This window comes from Cervus canadensis, chromosome 17 (genome assembly GCF_019320065.1).
Source record: "Cervus canadensis isolate Bull #8, Minnesota chromosome 17, ASM1932006v1, whole genome shotgun sequence".
NCBI lineage: Eukaryota > Metazoa > Chordata > Mammalia > Artiodactyla > Cervidae > Cervus > Cervus canadensis.
Window position 1 is genome coordinate 46,267,926 of NC_057402.1, and position 26,987 is coordinate 46,294,912.

The 26,987-nt window shown below is 41.9% G+C and overlaps 2 protein-coding genes and 1 non-coding gene across 7 annotated transcripts in view; 2 read left to right on the top strand and 1 right to left on the bottom strand.

Moving 5' to 3' along the window:
- Nucleotides 1-16,321, top strand: part of RCCD1 (RCC1 domain containing 1) — a 25,573-nt gene extending 9,252 nt beyond the window's left edge. Inside the window, exon 8 of one of the 2 annotated variants that reach the window (XM_043434574.1) lies at nucleotides 16,273-16,321. In XM_043434574.1, coding sequence (XP_043290509.1) covers nucleotides 16,273-16,280 — 8 coding nt within the window. In that variant the 3' untranslated portion in view covers nucleotides 16,281-16,321. Of the gene's footprint in view, nucleotides 1-9,430; nucleotides 9,515-16,272 lie in introns of those variants that run through there. The other variant, XM_043434573.1, reaches the window with a different exon arrangement.
- PRC1 (protein regulator of cytokinesis 1) lies at nucleotides 4,431-26,909 on the bottom strand. 4 transcript variants are annotated; one of them, XM_043434566.1, is made up of 15 exons: nucleotides 26,753-26,909; nucleotides 21,346-21,478; nucleotides 20,870-20,992; nucleotides 19,120-19,353; nucleotides 18,365-18,535; nucleotides 17,779-17,928; nucleotides 16,748-16,895; nucleotides 15,844-15,980; nucleotides 13,389-13,484; nucleotides 11,627-11,773; nucleotides 11,300-11,410; nucleotides 9,968-10,078; nucleotides 8,719-8,895; nucleotides 8,351-8,392; nucleotides 4,431-6,651 (listed from the first exon to the last, which is right to left on the bottom strand). In XM_043434566.1, the coding sequence occupies exons 1-15, from the start codon at nucleotides 26,761-26,763 to the stop codon at nucleotides 6,580-6,582; spliced, it is 1,863 nt and encodes a 620-aa protein (XP_043290501.1). In that variant the 5' UTR covers nucleotides 26,764-26,909; the 3' UTR covers nucleotides 4,431-6,579. The 4 variants fall into 4 exon arrangements, with proteins under 4 accessions (XP_043290501.1, XP_043290503.1, XP_043290502.1 ...); XM_043434569.1 differs by having other exon boundaries at nucleotides 6,517-6,651; nucleotides 8,796-8,895; XM_043434568.1 differs by lacking the exon at nucleotides 8,351-8,392 and having other exon boundaries at nucleotides 8,796-8,895.
- Nucleotides 12,849-12,955, top strand: LOC122419941. Its single transcript, XR_006263141.1, has one exon. It is a non-coding gene; the product is annotated as a U6 spliceosomal RNA (small nuclear RNA).
- Nucleotides 26,910-26,987: the final 78 nt, after the last annotated feature.

Sequence of the window (26,987 nt, forward strand, 5' to 3'; positions counted from 1 at the left end):
CTTTAAGACTCGGCCTTTAATTCTTTTGGATACATACCTAAAGTGGACTCAGAGTCATACGGTAATTCCATTTTTAAGTTTTTGAGGAGCCTACATTACTGTTTTCCACAGTGGCTTTAACATTTTACAATCCCACCAATAAATAGTGCACAAGGGTTCCAATTTCTCTCTATCCTTACCCAACACTTTTTTTGCTTTAAAAAAACTATTTATGTATTTTTGGCTGCGCTGGGTCTGCGTCGCTGTCTGTGGGTTTTCCCTGGTTGTGTGTGGCCTTCTGTTGCCGTGGCTTCTCTCGTAGTGGTTGGGCTCAGCAGCTGTGGTGCACAGGCTTCCTTGCTCCGCAGCATGTGGAATCTTCCCAGACTAGGGATCCAACTGTGTCCCCTGTGTTGGTAGGTGAATTCTCAACTACTGGACCACCAAGGAAGTCCAACTTCTTGCTTTTTTGACAGTAGCCATCCTAATGGGTATAAAGTGGCTATCTCATTGTAATTTTGATTTGCTATTTCCCTAAAGATTAGTGATGTTAAGTATCTTTTCATGTGCTTATTGGCCATTTACATATCTCTTTTGGAGAAATGTCTATTCAAGTCCTTTGCCCATTTTGAATCAGGTTTTGTGTGTGTGGTGTTTTAGGAGTTCTATATATTCTAGGTATTAATCCCTCATCAGACTGATTTGGAAGTATTTTCTCCCATTCTGTTGGTTGCTTTTTCACTCTGTTGATAGTGTCTCTTTTGCTTAAATGTTTGTTTTTCGGTTGCATTGGGTCTTAGTTGTGGCTTTTGGGCTCAGTAGTTCGGTGCATGGGTTCTAGTTGTCATGACACATGGGCTTAGCTGCTCCGTGACATGTGGGATCTTAGTTCCCAGATGAGGGATCGAACCTTGTCCTCTGCATTGCTTTTAATTTTCATGAAGTCCAATTTGTCTATATTTTCTTTTGTTGCCTGTGCCTTTGGTGACATGTCTAAGAAATTATTGCCAAATTCAGTGTCTTGAAGCTTTTGTCCTATGTTTTTATAAGAATTTTTTAGGTCTTATATTTAGGTCCTTGATCCATTTTGAGTTAAATTTTTGTATACAGTGACAGGTAAGGGTCAAACTTCATCCTTTTGTATGTGGATATCCAGCTTTCCTAGCACCATTTGTTGAAAAGACTGTCCATTCCCCAATGAATGACCTTGGCACCCTTGTCATAAATCATCTGCTTATATATTCAAGGGTTTATTTCTGGGCTTTCTATTCTATTCCTTTGATCTATATGTCTCTCTTTTTTATGTCAATACTGGCTTGATTACTATAACTTTGCAGTAGGTTTTGAACCTAGGATGTCTGAGTCCTATAGTTTTGTTCTTTTTCAAAGTTGTTTTGACTGTTTGGGGTTCCTTGAGATCCCATGAGTTATAGGGCTTTTCTATTTCTGCATAAAGGTTCTTGAGATTTTAGGGATTGCTAGAATCTATAGATTTCTTTGGGTGCTACTGATATTTTAACAATATTAAGTCTTCTGATCCATGATCATGGTATGTGTTTCCATTTATTTATGTCTATAACTTTTTTTTCATTTATTAGTTGGAGGCTAATTACTTTACAATATTGTAGTGGTTTTTGCCATACACTGACATGAATCAGCCATGGATTTACATGTGTTCCCCATCCCGATCCCCCCTCCCTATTTATGTCTATAACTTCTTTCAGCGGTGTTTTGCACTGGGTTGGCCAAAAAGTTTGTTTGGTTTTTTTGGTAACACATTATGGAAAAACTCAAATGTGCTTTTTAGCTAACCTAATAGTTTTCATCATACATGTCTTTCACCTCCTTGGTTAGTTCAGTTCAGTTGCTCAGTTGTGTCCGATTCTTTGTGACCCTATGGACTGCAGCATGCCAGGCTTCCCTGTCCATCACCAACTCCCTGAGTCTGCTCAAACTCATGTCCATCAAGAAGGTGATGCCATCCAACCATCTCATCCTCTGTTGTCCCCTTCTCCTCTCACCTTCAATCTTTCCTAGCATCAGGGTCTTTGCAAATGAGTCAGTTCTTCTCATCAGGTGGCCAAAGTATTGGCGTTTCAGCATCAGTCCTTCCAATGAATATTCAGGACTGATTTCCTTTAGGATGAACTGGATGGATCTGCTTGCAGTCCAAGGGACTCTTAAGAGTCTTCTCCAACACCACAGTTCAAAAGCATCAATTCTTCAGTGCTCATCTTTCTTTACAGTCCAACTCTCACATCCATACTTGACTACGGAAAAACCATAGCTTTGACTAGACGGACCTTTGTTGGCAAGGTAATGTCTCTGCTTTTTAATGTGTTGTCTAGGTTGGCCATAGCTTTTTTTCCAAGGAGCAAGCGTCTTTTAATTTCATGGCTGCAGTCACCATCTGTAGTGATTTTGGAGCCCCCAAAAATAAAGTCTGTTGCTGTTTTCCCATCTGTTTGCCATAAAGTGGTGGGACCAGATGCCATGATCTTAGTTTTCTGAATGTTTTAAGCCAACTTTTTCACTCTCCTCTTGCACTTTCATCAAGAGACTCTCACTTTCTGCCATAAGTGTGGTCTGCATATCTGAGGTTATTGATATTATTGATATTTCTCCTGGCAGTCTTGATTCCAATGTGCTCATCCAGTCCAGCATTTCTCATGACGTACTCTGCATATAGTTAAATAAGCAGGGTGACAATATACAGCTTTGACATACTCCTTTCCCAATTTGGAACTAGTCTGTTGTTCCATGTCCAGTTCTAACTGTTGCTTCTTGACCTGCATACAGATTTCTCAGGAGGCAGGTAAGGTGGTCTGGTATTCCAATCTCTTGAAGAATTTTCCACAGTTTATTGTGATCCACACAGTCAAAGGCTTTGGCATAGTCAATGAAGCAGAAGTAGACGTTTTTCTGGAACTCTCTTGCTTTTTCGATGATCCAACAGATGTTGGAAATTTGATCTCTGGTTCCTCTGCCTTTTCTAAACCCAGCTTGAACATCTGGAAGTTCATGGTTCATGTACTGTTGAAGCCTGACTTGGAGAATGTTGACCATTACTTTGCTAGCGTGTGACATGAGTCCAATTACGTGGTAGTTTGAGCATTCTTTGGCATTGCCTTTCTTTGGGATTGGAATGAAAACTGACCTTTTCCAGTCCTGGCCACTGCTGAGTTTTCCAAATCTGCTGGCATATTGAGTGCAGCACTTTCACAGCATCATATTTTAGGATTTGAAATAGCTCAACTGGAATTCTAATCACCTCCACTAGATTTGTTCGTAGTGATGCTTCCTAAAGCCCACTTAACTTCACACTCTAGGATGTCTGGCTTTAGGAGAGTGATCACACCATCGTGATTATCTAGGTCATGAAGATCTTTTTTGTATAGTTCTTCTGTGTATTTTTGCCACCTCTTCTTCTTAATATCTTCTGCTTCTGTTAGGTCCATACCATTTCTGTCTTTCATTGAGCCCATCTCTGCATGAAATGTTTCCTTGGTATCTCTAATTTTCTTGAAGAGATCGCTAGTCTTTCCCATTCTATTGTTTTCCCCTGTTTCTTTGCACTGATCACTGAGGAAGGCTTTTTATACCTCTCCTTGCTATTCTTTGGAATTCTGCAATTAACCTCCTTGGTTAATTGCTGAGTATTTTAGTCTTTTTGATGCCGTTATAAATCATTTTTGTAATTTCCTTTTCAGATTGTTCATTGTGTATAGAAATACAACTGATTTTTGTGTATTGACTTTGTATCCTGCTACTTTGCTGAAGTCATTTATTAATTCTAACAGCTTTTTGGTAGTCTTTAAGATTTTTTACATATAAGATCACTCACCTGCAAATATAATTTTATTTCTTTCTTTTCAATTTGAATGCCTTTTATTTCTTTTATGGCCTAATGGCTCTATGTTGATTAAAAATGTTGAAAGTGTGCATCCTTGCCTTGTTCTGATCTTAAAGCAAAAGTATGTTCACTGTGGGCTTGTCACATATGGCTTTTATTGTGTGGAAGTAGTCTCCTTTTCTATTTTATTGCGTTTTTATCATGAAAGGTTGTGGAATCTTTCTTTTTCTACATCAACTGAAATCATCAGTTAGGGAGTTAAAGCATAACACATGCTCAGGGTTGGATATTTGCTCAAAAATGCCTGAGAAAACACTTGAGTTTTCATTTCTGTCTAGGATTCAGGCTCCACAAATAAGAACCGAAGGCTAAGGCACAGTTGTTTATGGCCTGAAAGTGAAAGTTGCTCAGTTGTGTCCGACTCTGTGACCCCATGGACTCTATAGTCCATGGAATTCTTTAGGTCAGAATGGCCTGGCTAAGCATTAAAGACTTGCTCCAATACAATGAATATTTTTTTCCCTCATTTTCCTTTAGTGAGTTTAGCAAGTTGTAGGATATAAGAACAATATACAAAAATCAACTATATATATTTATGTAGCCAAGTAACAACCAGAAATTTTAATTAAAAGATACCATTTACAATAGCATCAAGATATGAAATACTTAGGGATAAATCTGACAAAGATGTGAAATATTTGTACACGTGACCTATAAAATACTGCTGAGAAGAAAACCGAAATAAATGGAGAGAAATGCCTTGTTTGTGGGTTGTTAGTTCTCCCCCAGTTGGTCTACAGGTTCAATGTGATGGCAATAAAAATTCTACGAGATTTTTCTGTAGAAATTGACAAGCTTTTTCCCCTAAAACTCATACAAAAATGCAAAGGACCTGTAACAGACAAAATGATGTTTAAAAGCACAAAGTTGGAAAGTTAACATTACCTGATTTTACAAGTTCATATAAATCCTCGTAATTAAAACAGTAGTACTGTCATCAGGACAGACAGATGAGTGGAACAGAAACTTACAGGAGATAAAGTTTAGCTTTTTAGTTAATGGTGCTGGACAACTGGGTACTGTATGAAAAAGAATGAACTCAGCAGGTACTTCACCAGAGAAGAATGATGGCAGAGAAGCACGTGAAAAGATGTTAAACAGAATTTAAAAAAAAAGTTAAACACCATCATTAGGAAAATACAAATTACAACCACATTGAGATACTATTTCACAGCTACTAAAATGGCTAAAATCATAAAGACTGACCATACCAAGTGTTGCAGAAGATATGAAGAAACTGGAACCTTAATATATCATGAGAGTGTAAAATAAGCCATCCACTTTGGAAATCAGACTGGCAGTTTCTTAAAAAGTTAAAATATACACCTACCATATGTATGATCCAGCCATTTCACTCCTAGGTATTTACCCAAAAGAAAAATAGAGCTGTACACAGAGACTAGCAATGAAAACTTGGGAGTTAGGCTTTTTATTTCTCTCAGAAAACTTTTTCTCAGCACATGAGATGTTCTTAATTTAGAAGCACTCAAAGTAAAAATCATGCTCCTGACTAAAAATTTCTTGTATGTTCTTTTAGTCCTGTTTTTCAGACAAAAACCAACCAAAAAGTGATTGGGAAATCAATGAAAACACCACTACAATATATGTTTCTGAAATATAAGTATACATTTTAATTTAATATATTTTAAAATCAGTACATGTATACACATGACTAACAGACCAAATCCACACCTGTAAGCTTCCAAGAACCATTTACTGTGCTGACAGTAGTAGGGGTGCAGGCAGAGGGAGAATAAATAATAGTGCTTTGGGGAGCGCAGTAGTGATCGATAGGGTAGGTAAAGAAGGAGCCTCATCGTGGACATTACGGCAGGAACAACTCCCCAGTACTGACATGTGCAAAGTTCCAGGTCTCCACGACAGGAACAGGAATGGCCCAGCCAACCAAACAGCCTCCCTACTTGGCTACCAAGTGCAGAGGGTGGAGGGACTCAGGCACCAGGGCGCCGGGATGGGGGAGCTGGACCCAGAGAGTAGAGTTCAGACAAGCACGTGTGTTCATACACACACACACACACCCCCCCCCCTCCCCCACTGACCACAGCATCACCCCACATGACAAAACTGTACACAGTTGAACAAAGGTGCTCCCAGCCTCCCTGTCACCTCTTTGGCAGTGAGTCAGGCCATCCCAACTTCCGACACACAGACATCTTCATCAGTAGGAAGGCTGTCCTGTGTGGTGGGGACAGGCCTTTAGCTGAGAGCAAAGCTACTGAAGCTGTAGCATTAAGTGAACATCCCTAAACAAAAAAGATGTTAGTTGCTAATTATAAGTGTACAGACAGAAAACTGCTTCATGTCCCATACCCCAAGGATGGACACAGTCATTTTCCTACATAAAGATGAAATATAACAAGCCCTTGATCATGCTTCAGCAAGTACAATTATGGGGCAGGAAAAGAAATTAAGTTCCATATGCTAAAATTTACACTTACTGCTATGAACTAAGTTTTAATGTATTTCTTGAGTCAAAATAAAACCAAATGTCTGAGGACACACTAAGCTTATGATAGACTTTCATCTGTAACTCATTCACTTCTCTCAGTTAGACTCATGGTAATGGAACGTGTCCAGGCTTTCAGGCATCTAAACTGAAGAAACATTAAAGCCACCCTGTATAATTAGGCACAGAAAACTTCAGAGGGGTGACTGATCAGGGCTTCTCAGGACTGGATGTTGGTTGAATTGAGGATTCGGGAAGCAGCATCAGATTTGGAAGCCTTTGAAAGTTCGCGCTGTTGAAAAATAAATAACATCAATGGCAGTACTGCCCCCTCTCATGCATGCCCTGCCCTGGTAAGTAAGCATGAGTAAATGTCAGCACACAGCCCTCTGAGGGCGTTTCTCTAAGACGGTGGGCCCTAGCCCAGCACAGGCTGTGTTAGGAATCCAGGGGAAGGGAATGCTTAGTCACAGATTAAGCAGGTGCACATATGCCCCTTGACTGCTTTCCTCAGCCAGTTTTTGTTAAAACTTCACAGAGGAGAAATCCCTTAGACTTCACCAAGTACTCTGAGTTGTCAAGCTAGATAGGCAACAAGCTTTGGCCTTTTGAGCCCTTTATGAAACAATGGGCCAGAGTGTGTATCTACCAATCCCTGGGGCTGAGGGCCTGTTAACCTGCTGGTGATTTCATCTCATGCTGGAGCACATGGTATTGAAGCAGAAGACAAAGCATGAGTGACCAGTGAGGAAGGACAGGTGTCAGTAGAGGTTAGTCTGCTGGCTTCAGTGCTGCCTGGTGGAGCCTGCAGCCACAACAGCCCAAACCAGAAGAGCCTTCCTGACCGAGCCAAAGACAGATATGTGTAAGTGCCAAGTGGATGAAGCGGGGCTGGCTGAGCAACAGGAAAGAGAAAGTTGGACTTGGTGGCCTGCAGTCAGCTAGCCACAGTGACAAGTACCCACTTCTGTAGGAGAACCACAAAGTCAAGTACTTGATAAGGAATTCCCTGGTAGATCAGTGGTTAAGATTGAGCTTGAGGTTCAATCCCTGGTTGGGGAACTAAGATCCCATATGCCACACAGCACAGCCAAAAAAAAAAAACAAAAAACATAAAACAATTCTTAAAAAAAAAAAAAAAGTAATTTGACAAAATATAAAACGAGCTTCAGAGCTCAAAATGAGCTGTAGCTTTGGGCAGCTGTCACATTCTCCATTACTGCAGCAAGACAGTTGATGCCCTAGGCTTTCACTCAATATCCCCCACAAGGGTGAAGGACAGCCTTGCCTCTCAATAATTAGATACTCAGACAAGAGAACACATCCCTAAGGAGAGGGCACTGCAGTTAAGTGTTGGTAAATGTGAAGTAGGTTACTAGGAGCTGAAGAGCATTGTGGGGAAAAAATAACTTTCTTCCAGTGCCTCCTATGTGCTTTAGCAGCTCAATGTGGTAGAAATAGGCAAAGGCAAAGAAATGAGCATGGGCTAGCCCAGAGCAGACAGAAAGTTGGCAGTGCAGCTCTGAGGGGTTAGTAAGACATATACTCCAGGAAATAATCAGCACACAGGCCAAGAACCTTATAGGCAGCACACAGCTGGGGCTCCCCTCCCCACGTGATGGGGCCTCTCTTCTTTCTAGCACACTGGAGGCCCTTAATGTCACAACTGGGGAGGGTGGAAATTCTCTGTTGTGAAATAACAGGATAAAAAAACTTTGCCTAACTTTAGATGGGGCTGAGAATCCAAGTCTGAACAAGTTAATCGGCAGATTAGTCTGTTTAGTCAGTCTGTTGGGAACTTAAGCCAGATATTTACTCTTTTTGAAATCTGTATTAGGGATTCCTGCTTCCTTTGTTTAAAAAAAAGTCTTATGACAGTACAGCTGAGATGACTGGTTAGTGCAGCCCTGTGCCCACGTGGGAAGGAAGCCAGCAGATGACAGATCAGCTTGGAAAAGGGACATGGGACATGCAGGGGTTGCCATACAGACCTGAAGCCCAACAGTGGAGCTGTCAGAGAGGGACGGATCCTTCTAAGAACAAAGAATTAAAGACAATTACCAAGACTCCACCAAGAGAGCACCAGGGCAGTGATTAGAAAGGTCACCTCCTGCAGCCAGGGAATGGTATTTCTTAAGCAGAAGGATCCAGGTTAAATGTCTGTTTGCTGCTGCCATCTTTCTTCCTGTATACCACCCTTACACCACCCCCACCTCATGCCATGGTCATTTTAGGAAAGGGATTCTCAGCCTCCAAAGATCCGTCCGAACTAACAGCCTGGGTGCCCCTGGGGAGATGCCCCCTCTGCCCCAACTGTGTGCTCCCCAGGGACTGGTAGATATTAGAAAAGGTGAATTACCGCAAACTCAGAATAGGTGCTGGCAACAGAATTAATGCTGAAGTTGCGCCGTGGGGGGGCCGAGTCAGGGTACCCACCGCTGAGGATGCTGCCATTGAGTTCCAGGTTCTCCTTGTTGGCTCCATGCTTGACGGCACGGGGTGTTTTTTTCCCCGAACAGGTGGAAGTGATGACTGGCTGCAGAGGAAAGGAAGATCCTTCAATGTATCACCCTTATAATTACCATACATACACAAATTATCAAAGGCTGACACCGTCTTTATTCACATGTCTGTAATCCTATACTTCTGGTTTAATAAATATAAATTCATAATGACTTGCAGAACCCCTATCTTGAGCATAGTCTGTGGAATACTTGAAAGACTGAACACGTTTTAGCACACCTCACCCCTGTCCTGGGGTGAGTTCCTGTCTGCACCCAGTCGTCCAGTGTCTGGGCTGGAACCCACATGCAGGGAGCAACTGAAGACCAGGCTTTGAACTGAGCCTACGGAGACTTCAGTTTCCCAGCCACCCCAGTGCTTCCCACAACACCAGTCAGGGCTCAGGAAGACCATTTTCTTCTCTTCTCTCATTGAGCCTTTGAGAGACTAGTTAGTTTCCATCTGTTAACTCTCAGCATCTCAATAATAATCAGATGAAAGGATCTTAGAAACTGGAACAAGTAGGTGGGGCCTTGTGTGGCTGAACCACACTGACTCCTTTTTTTCAGCTCCACCTTAGGCCCGCAGTCCCACCCTCTCCCCGTCCTGCATGACTGACCTTCGATCTTCGCACAAGGAATGTGCCCAAGCCAGATAAAGCCCCTATCAAGTCTGACCCTTGCCTTCACCTGATATGAAAACTGGAAGAATGCCTTTTGCTGAGGCAGGTGATTGGTGGTCTTGAGACCCTGGGAGAAGGAAAACTGCACAGCGCCCATCAGTACAGACGTGCTGCTCCTAGATGTGTCCTATAGATGTGTCTACATTTTTAGCTTTGGCCCCTTTAAATCCCTCTGTACCCCTTTCGGAGCTTGAGTGCAGATGCAAATGCCTCTGGGTCACTGTCCGCCGGATCCTGCCTGTATGTAAATCACCCACAGTAAACTTCATAATTGCACTTTATGAAGCTATCTGCTTTGTTTTTCGGTCTCAAAGCTCCTTCTCAGTCCAGAGGGAAATATTCAGTATCTCTGCCTCCCAACAGACCCTGGAGTGCATAGGCCGGGCTGGTGTTGCAGATGTGCTTGTACACAGAGCATACTGACCTTGCTGCCAGAAGGTGGAAGTCGAGACACAGGGGAGCGGTAGACTGTCCCCGAAAAGACAGGCCGAATGCTGCTGTTGGCCGTAGCATTGGACATGGTGGTAGTGTTCAGCTAGGACAAGAAACAAGATTACTGACATGAGACAACGTGCTGAGTAACCCATCCCTACACTACAGAGGAGTGAGGACGGGAAGCAGTCTAGAAAAGTGTTCAGTGTTCCATCGAGCAGGTGGAATTGTAAAATGGGACAACCATATTGTTCCGAAAAGTTAAACAGGCAACTATCCTAAGATGCAGCCATGTCACTGTTGGGTATTTATCCAAGAGAAATGAAAGCATATATCCATACAAAGACTTACACATAAATATTTATAGCAGCTTTATGTGTAGTAGCCAGATATAAGCTAAATATCCATCAACACAGGCAACTAGATAAGCAAATCGTGGTATATACATCCAGTGGAATACTGTTCAAAGTAAAAAGAATAACCTACTGACGTAACACAGATGAAAAAAGCCAGACACAGAAGTACACACACTGTGTGATTCTATTCTATAAAATGTTAGAAAATGCAAACTAATCAATAGTGACAGCGCAAACAAAGATGTAGCTGCCAGGAGCTGGAGGGGATGGGTGAGGGAAGCAAAGAGAATACAAAAGGGCAAAAGGAAACTTTGGGTGTGATGGGTAAAAATTTATAACATGTTTTAAAAATTTCATCACATTATTTTTTTCCTAATAAAAAATTAAGTAATATCAAACAATAGGGAACTAGTTTAATAAATGACAGAATGCCAAAAAAATAGAATATACCAGCTAATAATGAGCATATTTAAAGAAAGTTTAACTTTCTGAAAAAGCAGAAATCAAAATTATATATGTGATCTCTATTTTATGAAAATACACTATTTTAAAAAGCTTTTTATAAAAGCAGGAAAAACACCAAATATTCTCATTGGTGCTCCTGGAGTTATACATTATAGGTGATTTTTTAAAAACATTTTATATGTAATAAAGTATGAGTTGAGGATCGAAGAGGAAAATAGCACTCCATTTATCAAAGAAAAGGTTTAAAAAAAAAAAGGATGGAAGGGGAGGACGGACTCCCTGATTTCCTGCTCTAGAGATTAAGGAGTATTGGCTATTCTATTTGCCAAGCATGAATGTCTTCCTTCACACAGTGCCATGGTCACTTGTTGGAATTACAGAATGAACCTCTGAAGGTTTTCATCATTACAGAATGTTGGCAGCTGCCAGCACCCCCGAGTTTAATCGGGGACTCAACAGCTGATACACATCAAAGCCCAGCAGTTCGGGCAGCTCCGCCTCACCTTGCGCACTTTGCCTGGAGTGCTGGGTGCCAGTCCTCGCCGCTTGTTGGGTGTTCGCGGAGTACTGCCATAGAGCATCTCTGTCTCTGTCTGCTTCTTGTTCTTTAGTTGCTGTGTGAAAGTCAGGGGCAAGAATGATAAATCCCAGAAGGAGAGCAGCTCTGGGATGGGGGCAGAGGAAGGGCCAGAAATACAATGCAAGTGTTTACACCTAGAGCTAAAAAGAGCTGCCATGAGCTGCAACTTCTTTAGCCAACTTAGAGCCCTGGCAGACTCTGGGCTGCTCGCTCACTGCTCTTCCCCGCTTCCCAAGTCGGGCTCACTTACTCGTTCCTGCTTGGCCCTCTCCTTCTCCAGCCGGTGCATCTCCCACTGTTCTGTTACGTACTGCATGAATTTCTGCCCATTCACCACAAATGCCTTTGAATGCTCCTGTTCCCATATTTCAATTCTTGCTTTCAACTCCTCTTCCAACTGAGACCACAAACAAGGACATGTTAATCATGGCAAAGCTTTGGTGTGAAACCTGAAAGAAATGATTCTCCCAAAGAATGCCTCTCCCCGCCTCAGAGTATCATTAACCTGACTTCAGGTAGCTGCACCCATATGGGAACAGGCTGAAGTGGCCAGGAATCAGTCTGGGCATGGTTCATTCATAACACGCTTGAAGGTGGGAAAAGGTGAGAACCCAGAGCCTGAGCACTAAAGTTCTGGTGCCGCAAGCTGGAGGCAGCACTGGGGGAACCTGCAACAATAAGCAGGCAGTGTTCACGGAGCAGCACAAGCTGGGCTGCAGCCTGGGATCCACCCCTCACTGACTCTGAAGAGGTGGGCAGGGTACATAAGTGCTCAGTCCCTCAGTTTGCTCATCTGTAAGAATGGAAATAATGCCAACTTCTTAAGGATGTTGTGACGATTAAGTGAATTAATAAATGGAAAGAACTCTAAAACAGTAGCTGGCACTTAATTCAATAAATGTTAATTATTAAAATAGAGAATAGTAATGAAGTCCAAAGCACTTTCTCAAAAGGTCACCTTGTGTTATGGGCTCAATTATGCCCCCTGCCAAATTCATATGCTGATGTCCTAATCCCCAGTACCTCAGAATGTGACTCTATCTTAACACAGATGTAATTAAGTTAAAATGAGGTCATAAAGGTGAGTCCTAATCCAACATGACTGTAGCTTTGTAAGAAAATTTAAACACAGACATATACAGTAGGAGGACTGTGTGGAGATACAGGGAGAAGATAACTATGTGGAGGCAGGAAAGAAGCCTCAGAAGAAACCAGCCCTGCTGACACCTTGATTTCAGACTTCTAGCCTCCAGGACTGAGAAAATGAATTTCTGTTGTTTTAGCCACCCAGTCTCTGGTACCCTGTTGTGGCAGTCCTAAAAACGTAATAAAACTTGATATTCGGTTATCAAGAAATACTTGATACTAGGAAGACCCAGCATGTACTTACTATCCTTGCCTAACCTTTGGAAGAGAATACAGTTTGGGGGCAAAATGATTCAAAGCAAGGGATATATAAAAAGTGAGATATTGTGCTCGCTTCGGCAGCACATATACTAAAATTGGAACGATACAGAGAAGATTAGCATGGCCCCTGCGCAAGGATGACACGCAAATTCGTGAAGCGTTCCATATTTTTTGTTGTGAAGTAATTAGCCTCCAACTAATAAAAAAAAATAAGAAAAAAAAAAAGAATGCAATTCTCCTTGAAAATAATCCTGAAGAACCACAATGTTGCAGCTACTAGAGACCCTAGAGATAAAAAAGGAAGAGTTCCAACCCCTTCATTTTTCAGATAAGTCAATGCATCAGAGCAAGAAGTGACCTCCGTGGATTTCCAGTTCAAGAGTCTGATTCCATTCATCAAACTCTCGGAGAGCTGGGGGCTTTCTCTTGTTCCTCCAGGAACTGCCTCCTCTGTCCACTTAGTTCGTAAAACCACCAAGATATTAACAATGACACAATATCTCAAAGTGTTCACTTATTAAAGCCTACTATATTATAAGCAAAAAAAAAAAAAAAAGTGAGATATTTTGTAGCCATGCACCAAACACTTTCAGCAACAATATTACCTTAGGGAGTGTTTTTTGGAGCTTGGCTCTCTGCTTTTCCTCTTTTAGAAGATTTCCTCCACGATTTGTAAATCGACTTGGATCTGAAGCTTTTCTCTGTGAAAAACACATTTTAATTAGAGTAGATGCCTGACAGTCAGTCACTTCTGCTAGAATCCATGCTCTCATAAATGGATGCATATTTGTAAGGAGACTTGAGAGTTTTCATCCCCACCCACTCTGAGCAGTGAGACATGGTGGCTTTCTAAGGCAGGGAGTGGGGTGTGAATACTCCCAGAGAGATGCAAGGTCATACACTGGGGTGCAGGAAAACTCCTGTTTCCTTTTCTAAAGAGTAAGACAGGCTTTAATATTTACTGCACAATGTCACTGGCTCCTTTCCTTGGTTCAGAGGTCACCAAAGGGAAATGGGGGGGTTCGGGGGGACAAGCAGAAGGTCTACACTCAGAGGGCTTGCTGGTGGCTCCCCCACTTGCCCACTCCCACTGTATTAAGACAACACAGCTTAAATGTGCTCAGTGAAAGGGTTTATAGATCATGTGATTTTTATTAAATTAATCCTCACAAAATGGACAAAAAATAGAAAATGTTAGGCTTCTTATTCTTTTTAACTTTTCTGTTTTTAGTTACGTTCTACAATATATCAGAACAGTAAAGTAAGTATATAATTTATAAATGCAAATTAGGTGAATACACTAAAAAATGGGGCAGATAATCAAGAAAGTTTAGAAACAGTCTCAACAATTTGGGGGCCAAACTGATAAATTCTGTTTCCTTTCCAGGCTGTTTGATTAGTAACTTTCTATAAGCATATCTAAAAGGAATGGTAATTAGTTTATTTTTCCTTAAACATTGGCATGTAAACAAGGGTTGCATATTTGGTTCTTTATTAACTTTATATATATATGTTTTTAAATTATAGTTGATTTACAGTATTATATAAGTTTCAGGTGTACAACACAGAGATTCACAATTTTTAAAGGTCATACTCCATTTATAGTTATTTTAAAATATTGGCTATGCTCTACAGTGTTCCATGCATGCTGTACAATGTATCCCAGCAGCTTAGTTATTTTATACATAGTAGTTATACTTCTTAATCCCCTACCCCTGAATAGTCCCGGTTTCCCCCTCCCCAGTGGTAACCATTAGTTTGTTTCTATGTCTGTGAGTCTGTTTTTTTTTGTTATATGCATTAGTTTATTTTATAGATTCCACGTATGAGTGGTGTCTTACAGTAGCTGTCTTTTTCTCTGAGTTCTTTCACTAAGCATAATACCCTATAGGTCCATCTAAGTTGTTGCCAGTGGCAAAATATCATTCTCTTTTATGGTACTTTCACTACTTTCACTACTCCTCCTCCTTTCTTTCTGTCAGAAGTAAGGAGGAATGGAGGCCTAGAACACCTGCTCTTAAACAGCTGTGAGATCTCACACAGTTTTCTCTACTTCTGAGTCCTAGTTTCCTGCCTATAAACTTATAGTTAAACTCTGGATTTGCTAAAGGGCTGTTCCAGCTCTAACAGGACTGGTATGGACCTGAGAATAAATCTCATGAATTTCATGCCCGAAGTGCCTCTCTTGCCTCAACCCAGTCCCAGCTCTGAACCCTAAAATGCTCTAAGGGAACCTATTTGTGTGTCTATCAGAACAAAAGGAACTCAGGGTACACAAATGTGCCCCAATAACCAGGCAATTTTCTAAGATAATAGTTTAAACAGTACAGAATGTTAGTTACCTGCCCCTACATCCATTCTTCTCTCCTTCCTTAGAAACAGACCCTGGATTTATCTACGGTAGCAGTTCTCCCAGCCTCGCCAGTAGTTGGTGTGGCATTTAAGTGGAGGTGCTATGAAGAGAGCCTGGGAAGGGCTCTTAGAGGGAAGGAGGGGCAACGCCTTTTGTGCTCCCTCCTTCCCATGCTGTATGAAACGCTATGGTTGGAGCTCCAGAACCACCATGGACCTGAGCTTAAGACTCACCCCTGGGACTTCCCTGTTGGCCCAGTGGTTAAGACTCTGAGCTCCCAATGCAGGGGGCCCAGGTTCAATCCCTGGTCAGGGAACTAGATCCCACATGCTGCAACTAAGACCTGGTGCAGCCAAATAAATGAATAAAAAAAAAAAAAAAAAAGACTCACCCCTTAGTGGTGGAGGAGCTATAAACTGGAGAAGCCTGGGACCCCACTGACTATGGAACAGCCATACCTGCCTTGCACTGCCTACCTCTAGACTGCCTTTATGCAAGAAACTTCAGCCTTATTGAAAGCATTAATTTGGGGTCTTTCTGTTACATGTTTCTAAGCTTGACAAATACAGATGGGTTAGCAGTAATTTACAGATCTAATGATAAAACCTGGTAAAGAGCAAAGGAAACAGGCTCTGACTCCATGCAGAGGATGCTTGCTTACCACCACACTGTACTCTAAGGAAAACAGACAAAAACTAGGGCAGTACCTCAAACTCTAAGAAAAGCCTCCAGCTTTCTTCCCACTTCTGGACACCTTCAAAGAGTTCTTTGTGAACCTCATAGTAGTTTCTTAACCGCACGATCTCGGCATCATGGAGCTGGAGCAGATTTTCTGTGTAGTCCTCTGCAAGATACAGGCCCAGTAGTTTTAAGAAATCCCTCCAGTGTTTAGTATCCCAATTTACTAATCCCTCATCCCCCTAAAATGGAAGCAGATTTTTCTCCCTTACCGTAAAAGTGATACACGAGTAATTGTATGCTGTAGCTAATAAAAGTCAGGTTTGTCACCATCAGCCTGGTAGGACTGGAGACTGACTAAGGTGTAGAATAATATGACTAAGATTCTCAAAACTTCTGTCATCTTTTGCCTTGTCTTATGTTTCTTTCATATTATTTCTTTTCATGCTGCCCAATAGAGGACTGAGTCACAGAAAATGTACAGAAACATGGAATTCAGTAAAGACAGCAGCATCTTTATATTCAATTTAGACCAGAATTCCATTGGGCCCTTGGGGGCATACTCCTGGGCTCAAAAGTGGGCTCTGCCATTTACCTGCTGTGTGTCTCTGGGTTAAGTTGTGCAACATTTATGTGCCTCAGTGTCCTTCCTCATCCCCTAACGTGAGTATTAAGTGAGAAAATCCTGTTAAGAGTCTGACATTGCACCTGGCAGCACAGAGTAAGCACCTGATAAACCTGAGCTTCACACCTGTAGGCCACAGGGTTATACCGCTTCAGAGATCCCTCATTTCCCAGTAGCATTTGCAAATGCTTATTTGAACAGGAATGGCAGTTTGTGCCTCTGTTGCAGAGGAAATACTCCCCAGCGAACGTCTGCACTCATGAATCACAGGTGAGCAGCCACACAAAGGGCGGCACTTCTGTACGAACCCGAGTAGTAGGCGGCGAACGCCTGCCTCTGCTCCTGGCTGTAGAAACACTTGTCCCAGTGCTGCGCCACCTCCACTCGGATTGCCTCGATCACCTTCTTCATGTTTTGCATTTTTAGTTCTTCCAACCGATCCACTTCTAACTGCAGCTAAAACAAAAAGACCTGTTAAAAGTGCTTGTCATACTTGTATATTTATGTAAATTTGCAAAATATTTTCCCCTTTTTTAATAAAGTGAAGTGAAAGTTGCTCAGTTGCGTCCAACTCTTTGCAACCCCATGGACTATAGTCCATGGAATTCTCCAGGCCAGAATACTGGAGTGGGTAGCCTTTCCCTTTTCCAGGGGATCCTCCCAACCCAGGGATAGAACCCAGGTCTCCCGCATTGCAGGCATTACCAGCTAAGCCACAAGGAAAGCCCTTTTAAATAAAATTACAACACAAAACCACAGTGGCAAGTCAACACTCTATAACAATGATATCCTAGGAGCCAGAAATCTAAGAAACATACACAAAAAATAACAGATGATCAGGCTACTGCCACCCTTTTCTGATGTTTGTCTTAAAAACAGGCTCACTCAGGACTTCCTTGGTGGTCTAGTGACTAAGACTCTGTGCTCCCAATGCAGGGGGCCCAGGTTCAATCCCTGGTCAGGGAACTAGATCCCGCATGCAACTAAGACCTGAGGCAAATAAATATTTTTAAAAAAGAAAGAAAAAAACAGGCTCACTCAAGGCAGAAGCTGGTAAAGACATCAGTGTGTGCTCACGCTCAGTCGCTCAGTTCTCTGCGACTCTTTGCGACCCCATGGACTATGTAGCCTGCCAGGCTCCTCTGTCTATGGGATTTCCCAGGCAAGAATACCAGACTGGGTTGTCACTTCCTATTCCAGAGGATCTTCCTGACCCAGGGATTGAACCCACATCTCCTGCACTGGCAGGCAGATTCTTGACCAGTGAGCCACTAGGGAAGTCCCAGAGACATCACACTTGACACCAAAAAGCTGACCCAGTGCCCTTAGGGTTCCTTACCGCTTTCCGGACCTTGGCCTTCGACCCAGTCATAACCGTGGCCACAGCTTCTCTTTCTTCTGCAGGTATTTGCAACCTATCCCAGAGCTCTCGTATCTGAGCACGCAGCCCCTCACACACTGCTTCATTTTGTGCTTTTCGCACTTCCAGCTGTATCAAGGAAAGCCAGTGGTTACAGCAATGACAGAGGCAGAGAGAAAGCTGGCCCTCTGGCTTCACACAAAGATACATCTCTACCCGCATGGAGAAGAAGCACTTTCACAAGACTGAAGAGCTGTGTTTTCATGACTTCTGAAAACAAACTATAAGGCTGTCATTATGGTAGTAGGGTCTCAGATCTCCAAAATTAGGATTCAAATTTTAACTAAAAAAAAAAATTTTTTTTTTTTTTTTTTTCAGTTAAACACTAAACTAATTAAAATAACTTACTTTTTCACCCAAATCCTGAATTTCATATTCTGAGAACTACATATAAATTAAGGTTTTTGTTTAAAAAAAAAAATTCAAGGTTGTATTTCATACAATACTCTCTTTATCTTAAACCGCAAGTTTTTTTTTCCCCAGGTCATAATCTGAGCGACATTACCTGCCGGAGCAACTTCTGTAGTGTTGCAATATTTTCCAGAGATAAACAGAAGGCTTCTTCATCTTCACACACCACGTCTCTTTCAAAGCTTGTGTCTGGAGTGTGCTCTAATTCCTCCATACACAGTATGATTTGTCTCTTTATGTTAACAAACTGCTCACGCCTAGATGCCTATGAAAGAAGATGATTATAAGATACCTGGAGGAAAGTCAAATGACTTTTAGGACATATGAATGTTGACATAAAGCTATGACAAACCTACACAGAATATTAAAAAGCAAAGATATCACTTTGTTGACAAAGGTCCATATAGTCAAAGCTATGGTCTTTCCAGTAGTCATGTATGGGTATAAGAGTTGGACTATAAAGAAGGATGAGCGCCAAAGAATTGATGCTGTGGTGCTAGAGAAGATGCTGCAAGGAGATCAAACTAGTCAATCCTAAAGGAAATCAGTCCTGAATATTCATTGGAAGGACTAATGCTGAAACTGAAGCTCCCAATATTTTGGCCACTTGATGCAAAGAGCCGATTCATTGGAAAAGACCCTGATGCTGGGAAAAATTGAAGGCAGGAGAAGAAGGGGGCGACAGAGGATGAGATGGTTAGACAGCATCACTGACTCAATGAACCTGAATTTGAGCAAACTCCAGGAGATACTGCAGGACAGGGAAGCCTGGCGTGCTGCAGTCCATGGGGTCACAAAGAGTTAACACGCTACTTAGCAAACTGAACAGAAACACCAATGTTAGCATACCTTTGTTTCCCTCAAAGTTGCCACATGTTGTCTAAACTGATTCAGCTCTTCTAAGCTGGGAACTGAGGTGCTGTCGATTTCATAATGGGGCATGCAAAGAATTTCACACAGTTCTTGATCTTGTTCTTGAAGAATTTTCAGTTCTTGTTTTCTCTCCTTTTTCTGTTTTCTCCTCAGTTCTACCTGAGTACGCAAATCCTTTTCTAGTTGCAAGATGGTTGTCTCTCCTTCTTCCTGTAGGAGACAACATACCACTGTTAAGGTGCCAAGTGGATTTCTTCAAAGGAGGAGAAAGATAATGAAAAAAAAAAGACTAGGATGACAGACTTTTAGTTAAACTTACAAATAAGTTAACTTATTTGTTAGCCTAACAGAATAAACCTAACCTAACAGAACATGGCACAGAGAGGGCCCCCTAACAGAGTTCCCCAACAAGGAAAGGTACCGGGGCAATCTTACCAGAGGTAAAAATGGCTGAAAACTTGCTTTGAGTTAGCTATAGTTATTTAGCTCCTAACTAAACGTTTATCCCAAAAATCCTAAGAACATCACTTAACCATCCCAATAATCGAAGGTCATCATTTAACCAATAAAAATCCATTTTGTACTCCTTGCTCTACTCCTAACTGATAAGCAGGAGAAGAAAAAAGTGGCAGTTATATGTCCTATAAATTTTATTCAACATTGAACTAGGAACTGTAATATAATTTAAGGGAGATATACTACTGAATACCTAACTTCTCATCCAATTTCATATCAAAAGTTTAAAAAAAAAAAGACTAAAGAAGGAATCTCAGAAAACAACAAAATTCTGTAAAGCAATTATCCTTCAATTAAAAAATTTTAAAAAGGAATCTCAAAATCAATGATATTTATGCCATTTGTGTTGATGTCAGAGTCTGCCTGATTGCTCACGGCTACAAGACATTAATTATCCTTAACTCTTTAAACACAGTGTCCTCCTCTGCTGACTCCATCTAGATACCCAGGCAGTTCTTTCTGTAACAGGGAGAGGGACCTGAGACCTTACTGGTACCACATCAGCCCCCTGTGTGCTGTCCCTGCTCCCACCTCTATTCTAGTTACCTTCCCAACCCTCACATTTGTCTTCATGTTTATGATCCCAACACTGTTTTTACTTTTTCTAACCCAGGCTATGTTTCGGGGTCCCTCTGTCATTCATGTCATGCTTGCTGGTGTCTGCATTCATGTCTGACTCGTGCTGGAGCACGGGACAGCAACCTCTCAGCAAGAAACACAGATGAGCATCCCTGGGTTTGACCTCACTCTCCTGATATTCCTACTATGGAAACATTTCTTCTCATGTGGCCACTCTGGCTGGTTCAGTGCTGTGCAGCTTTCAAGTATGAAAAAAACCCACAAAGGCAGGTTTTGGGGGTAACTTTCCCTTATATCACTTGTCACTTTTGTTTAAGTAGCTCTTTTCATTTTCTTTCAAAGAAAGAATGGAATGATATCATCTATTCCTCTTTTAACAAAGCTCAGAGTTAAAAAAATTTTTATGTCCTACAAATTGATAGGAAACTTGTTTTTGATTAAAACATTGCAACACTTAGGTGTTTAGCCTCTCAACAGGGCAACTTATTTATATAAGTGAAAAAAATGGCTTTGCTGGAACCAAGTAACTAGGCAACATGCTCCACCCATTTCTCACGTCCAGTACCAGCCCTACAAAGTTCTTCCCTAAATCTCAGACCCAAACAGGATCCCCTGACACCCTGCCACATACATGAAAAGGCTCAACATTTAACTCGCTGCACAGAGTGTTCAGTTCTTTTTGACAGACGGCTATGCTTTTTATAAGTCTTTCCTTCAGGCTTTCCTCTTCAGCAATCATCATATCCAGGAGGTCCTATGAGAGAGAAAACAGTCCTATAAAAGTTCTGGGTTTTCCCCCATTTGCGTCAAACAACAAATAACACCAAAAACCTCACAGTTTCAAATTTTTAAGAAAGGACTTAAAAAAAAAAAACAGGACTTCCCTGGTGGTCCAGTGGTTAAGACTCTACACTCCCAATGCAGGGGACCCAGGTTCAATCCTTGGTCCAGGAGCTAGGATCCCCATGGCTTGGCCAAAACAAACATGCAAACAAAACCAGGAGGAGCCTGTGACATCCTAGTGTCACTTCTATATGCTATTTTAGATGAGACACCAACATCCTTTCCCCTGTCCCACTGCAAAGAGGCCAGTGCTACTAAACTCACCTTGATGTGCTTCTTTACAACCTCAGTTCTTTGTAACCGCTGGTCCTCTGGAATGCCAATCAATTCCCATATTTCCCGAAGGTGATTCAGGGCTTTCTGGAGACATAGTATGGACTCCTCTGCCAGCACCTCACTAAAAACCAAAAGAGAAGCCAGAGACATGAGTCACTGCCTCCAGTCTAAAAACTGTATTTACAGAAACTAAAACTAGTTTCTCAGTGGGCTCAAGGCTAAAAAAATTGGAAACAAGCGTTCAACTTAAAATTCATCTTTAACTACTCGCCTATCCTTTCCCCTACAAACACCACAACCCTGGCAAAGCAAAATCCAGTATCACATTACATTTTAGAAATTCAATCTTACATTGTGTAAATTCAATCTTTTGAATAATACTCAGAATCTGGACTTCAATCAATGATTCTACTTATGGCAGTATAATACGGAAAAACAGACAAAAATGTCAGCTCCTATAAAACAGCTGGAAGTTTACTGCGAATTTGTTACTCATCTTTTTCCCTTCCAGTTTTATTAAGCTATAATTAATATACAGCACTGTATAAGTTTAAGGTATACAGCACAATGATTTGATTTACATACATCATGAAGTGTTATCACAATAAGTTTAGTAAACATCTATCATCTCATATAGGTAAAATACTAAAGAAATTTTAAAATTATTCTTCTTATGATGAGAATTCAGTATTATTCTTTAATAACTTTCATAAATAACATACAGTGGTGCCAATTATATTGATCATGTTGTACATTACATCCCTATTACTTATCTTTTTTTTTTTTTCCTATTACATATCTTAAAACTGACTTATCTGGACTTCTGTGGTGATCCATTGGTTAAGAATCTGACTGCCAATACAGGGGACGTGGGTTTGGTCCCTGCTCTGGAAGGATTCCACATGCCACGGGGCAACTAAGTCTGTGCACAACTACTGAGCCCACACGCCCTAGGGCCCGGGCTTCACAACGAGAGAAGCCGCTGCAGTGAGAAGTCCGTGCGCTGCAGCTAAAGAGTAGCCCCTGCTCACAGAAACTAGAGAAAGCCCACGGAGCAACAGAGACCCAACATGGCCAAAAATACATTAATTAAATACAAATTTTTTAAAAACCTGACTTACCTTATAACCTTTTGACTGCCCTCATCCAATTCTTCCTTCCCCCTACCCTCAGACTCTGGTAAGCTAAAACTATCTCTTTTTCTCTGAATTTGCTTGTTTCTGAAATGTAATTGACCTATAACACTATGTTAATTCCTGCTAGAGAACACAGTGAATATTAGTGAACATATTTCTATACATTTCAAACAGATCACCAGAATAAGTCTAGCTACAATAGGTCACCATACAAACTATTACCTAGTTATTGACTACATTCTGCACACTGTCCATTTCATACCTGTTAACTCATTTATTTTGTAACTGGAAGTTTGTATTTTTCTTTTTTTTTTAATTTGGCTGCACTGGGTCTTTCTTGCTGTGGGATCTTCATTGCAGCCTGCAGGATCTTTTTGTTGTGGCATATGGGATCTCAGTTCTCTGACCAGGAATCAAACCAACATCCCCTGAATTGCAAGGCAGATTCTTAACCACTGGACGGTCAGGGAAGTCCCTGATAGTTCTATATTTAATTTTCTGGGGGATCGCCAACTGTTTTCCATAGTGGCTACTCCAATTTACATCCCTACCAATAGTGCACAAGGGTTCCTTTTTCCCAGTATCCCTGCCAATTCATGTTATCTGTTATCTTTAAGAAAAGCCATTCTGACAGTTGTGAGGTGATTATCTCATTGTGGTTCTGATCTGTATTTCCCTTTTGATAAGTGATGTTAAGCATCTTTTCATGTGCCCGTTGACCATGTGTACGTCTTCCTTGGAAAAATGTCTATTCAGATCCTCTACCCATTTTTAGTAAGGGTGTTTGTTTTCTTAATGTTGAGTTGTATACATTCTTTGTATATTTTGTATATTAACCCCTGATCAGTGTTGATGAGTATATAGAAAAGCTAGAACCTTCACACACTGCTGGTTGGAGTGAATTAGTACACCACCTTGAGACTGTTGGCAGTATCTGCTAAAGTTAAACTCTGGATGTGCTTTGCTACCAGTCAGCCAGGAGGCCTGGAACAAGTCACTGAAGCTCTTCTGTGCGAGAGATGAGGCTAGAGGCTCTCACTGGCCCCCTTTCTGTTATAGCATATTCAGGGATTCTGAATCACCAGACTAGATCTCCAGGAACATCAGTTTCTCCATAGTTTTAATATACTCATTTCCAAGACATTTTTCTAGCCAAGGAATCCCAATGTAAAGGTTTCCTGTGCTAGTTGCAGAAAAGCTTTTGCACAAATACTAGTTGCCTATGCCAGATGGCAATATCAATACACACATAATGAAGAGTGTTTAAAAGAATTTACTGGGACATCCTTGGTGGTCCAGTGGTTAAGAATCTGCCTGCCAACACAGGGGACATGGGTTTGATTCCTGCTCTGGGAAGATTCCACTGCCATGGGGCAACTAAGCCCATGTGCCGCCACCACTGAGCCCACGCTCTAGAGCCTGTGCTCTGCAACAAGAGAAGACACTGCAACGAGAAGTCCAGGCAGCGTGTACACCTCAACTAGAGGAACAGCCACAAAAACCCATCACAGCCAAAAACTAGTTAATAAAAAAAATGAAAAGAAAAACCTACAGAATGGGAGAAAATATTTGCAAATGATGTGACAGACTTGGGCTTAATCTCCAAAATACACAAACAGCTCAAACAACAATAAAAAAAGAGAAACAACCCCATCAAAAAATGCACAGAAGACCTTAATAGACATTTACCCAAAGAAGACATACAGATGGCCAGTAGGCACATGAAAAGATTCTCAGCATCACTAATTAGTAGAGAAATGCAAATCAAAACTATAATGAGGTACCACCTCATAACTGGTCAGAACAGCCATCATTAAAAGTCTACAAATAACAAATGCTGGAGAAGGTGTGAAGAGAACCCTCCTACACTACTAGAGGGAATATAAGTTGGTGCTGCCTCTATGGAAAACAGTTTGGAGATTCCTCAAAAGAAAAAAGAGAGAAAAATGGAGTTGCCATATGATCCAGCAAGTCTACTCGTGGGCACATACCCAGACTAAACTATAATTTGAAGATACATGCACCCCTAGTGTTCACAGCACTACTACAATAGCAGGAAACAACCTAAATGTCCATCAACAGATGAATGGATAAAGAAGGTGTGGTGTATATATACACATATACATACCCACAATGGAATATTACTCAGCCATAGAAAAGAAAATAATGCCATTTGCAGCAACACAAATGGACCTAGAGATTATCATTAAGTGAAGTAAATCAGAAAGACAGACAAATACCACATGCTATCATGAATCTAAAATACGACACACGACAGACTCACAGATATAGAGAACGTATTTGTGGTTGCCAAGGGGGAAGGAAGGATTGGGAGTTTGGGATTAGCAGATTCAAACTGTATAGCACACAAAACTATATTCAATACCCTGGGAATAAACCGTAATGGAAAAGAATACATGTATAACTGAATCACTTGGCTATACAGCAGAAATTAACACAAAATTGTAAATCAACTGTATTTCAATAAAACTTTAAAAGTAAACTAAAAGCATAAAAAATGTAAAAAAAATTATGGTACAATTATGCACTGCCTTGCTAATTGGTTTCAGCTAATTCCTGAAAAGTGCAAATTTGAGATTTTTTTCTTATACTACATCACTTGAAAAACTGAGGGTGCTTACAAGAATACCATTCAAGAACACAGAGGTTGAAAGGGGCCAATTTTTCCAGTCTCGAGACTCTTAAGTCACTAGCCCAGAAGATATCCTAAATGGCCCTTTAAATGATTTCCTACCTTCTGGCAGCATTCCACTGATCTACTGTCCTATTTTTTTCTAAATAGCCCTCCAGAAAAGCTTGTTAAGCTCCTCTGTACAACCTGCTTCAGAAATCAAGCCAATAGCTAATTCAGTGACCATTCTGATAACCATATTTTTCAGGCATATTTCTTTCAGTCTTCTCTAAATATGAATACTTGACACCAGATTACCTGAAAGTCTGGTTTTGTTAGCATAGTAATTCCAGTTGTCCTTTTAAAGCCTAGTTAGATCTGTCAGGCTGGAACCAAAGTTAATTGATAACTTTTCCTTCCTCATCATTCACTTTCTTGAAAGCAGTAAAATGCCTGAACAATCCAAAAACTGCTAACGGACGTGGGAGTAAGAGTCTTCTGTAAAATGTCCTTTAAAATTTTACCAGTCTTCAGAATGTGTCATTAGCTGAAACACACAGAAGCTTAACTGTGCTCTCTTTTAAATAAGTTATTTGTCATCCACAACCTGACACCCAACAACTGTTTTCCAGTGGTGCCAGTGATTTGTACTCCATTCCCATTCTCCCAAGGATAAGCATTTGAAAAAGAACTGTCAGAATCAGCAACCATGGAAGGAAGAACCTTACAAAGCCATACATTAACCAGTTTGACCAATAACTATAAATTACTTAATAATGAATTATCACAATGCTTCACTCACTACTTTCCGAAAATAAGGTTAACAACTGTATCACTTTTAACACAAAAATCCTAGCACTGGCATTGTTTTCATTTTAGAGATGAGCAAACGGACATTCAACATCATTGCCCAAAGTTACAAGGCCAGTAAGAGGCGGAGTGATGAATCTGGTCGCAATTTCAATTCGGACACTCCTTCCCCCCCACCCCCGCTTCTCCCGCAATGCCTGAAAAGTTGCTAAAACGACCGGACACGTATTCCTTAATTGGGAGTTTCTGAACTTGCAAGAAAACCAAGCTATGTTTCCAATTCGAGTAAAATATTAACACTGCAACCCAGAGACACTGAAATGCAACGCTAAATTAAAAGCTTAACGGCTTTATTGAAACCCTGACTACAAAAAACTCAGGACATACATAAAACAAGCCGTCGGTGCCAAGAAGCAGCACCTGAGACGCTAGGCGGCCGGAGAGGGTGGGGCTCCCGGACTCCAGCTCCGACCGGCCCGCACCCGCGGCGCCGCGGGCCCGACCCGACCTCCCCACCCCGCCGCTGATTCCGGGCACCTGCGCTCGGGCCGCTCGGGGCGGCTGGACCTGCGGGGGCCCGAGGCCGCCGGGGAAAGGGTGTGTCAGGTCTGGCTTCTCCGCCGCCAGCGGCCCGCGGCCCTCGCGCCGACTCACAGCTTCCCAGCGGAGCCCGGCCGCTCCCGGCCTCACTCGGTTGCGGCTGACAGGACGCCCCGACCCCGGGTGGAGGGCGGCCCCTCGGACCCCGCACCGCCCCGCACCCAGAAGGGGAGTCGCTCCTTCCCGCGCCCCCTCGACACCCCCCACAAACATGCACCTTCTCCTCATGACGGACGCTCCAAGCGGGCGGGCGTCGAGGCCCCCGACCTTCTCCACGCGGGCCGATCGCAGAAACCCCCGGCAAGCACCAGCGGCGTCCCTCCCGGTCGCAGCTGCACGAGCCGTTAGGCCTCCGCAGAATTTCAAACCGAACCGGAGGCGGTGAAAGCCCCATGATTGGTGCCCCGTCCCGTCGCTCCTCGCGAAGCCCCGCCCTCGCCCCGCCTACCGGC

What these genes read in the sequence shown, in the direction of transcription:
- PRC1 (XM_043434566.1), bottom strand. An exon ending in TTGTAAAGAAGCACATCAAG is followed by an intron (nt 20,993 to 21,345) that starts GTGAGTTTAGTA and finishes TCTCTCTCATAG; the next exon opens with GACCTCCTGGATATGATGAT. An exon ending in CTCCAGGCAAAGTGCGCAAG is followed by an intron (nt 10,079 to 11,299) that starts GTGAGGCGGAGC and finishes TTCTTGTCCTAG; the next exon opens with CTGAACACTACCACCATGTC.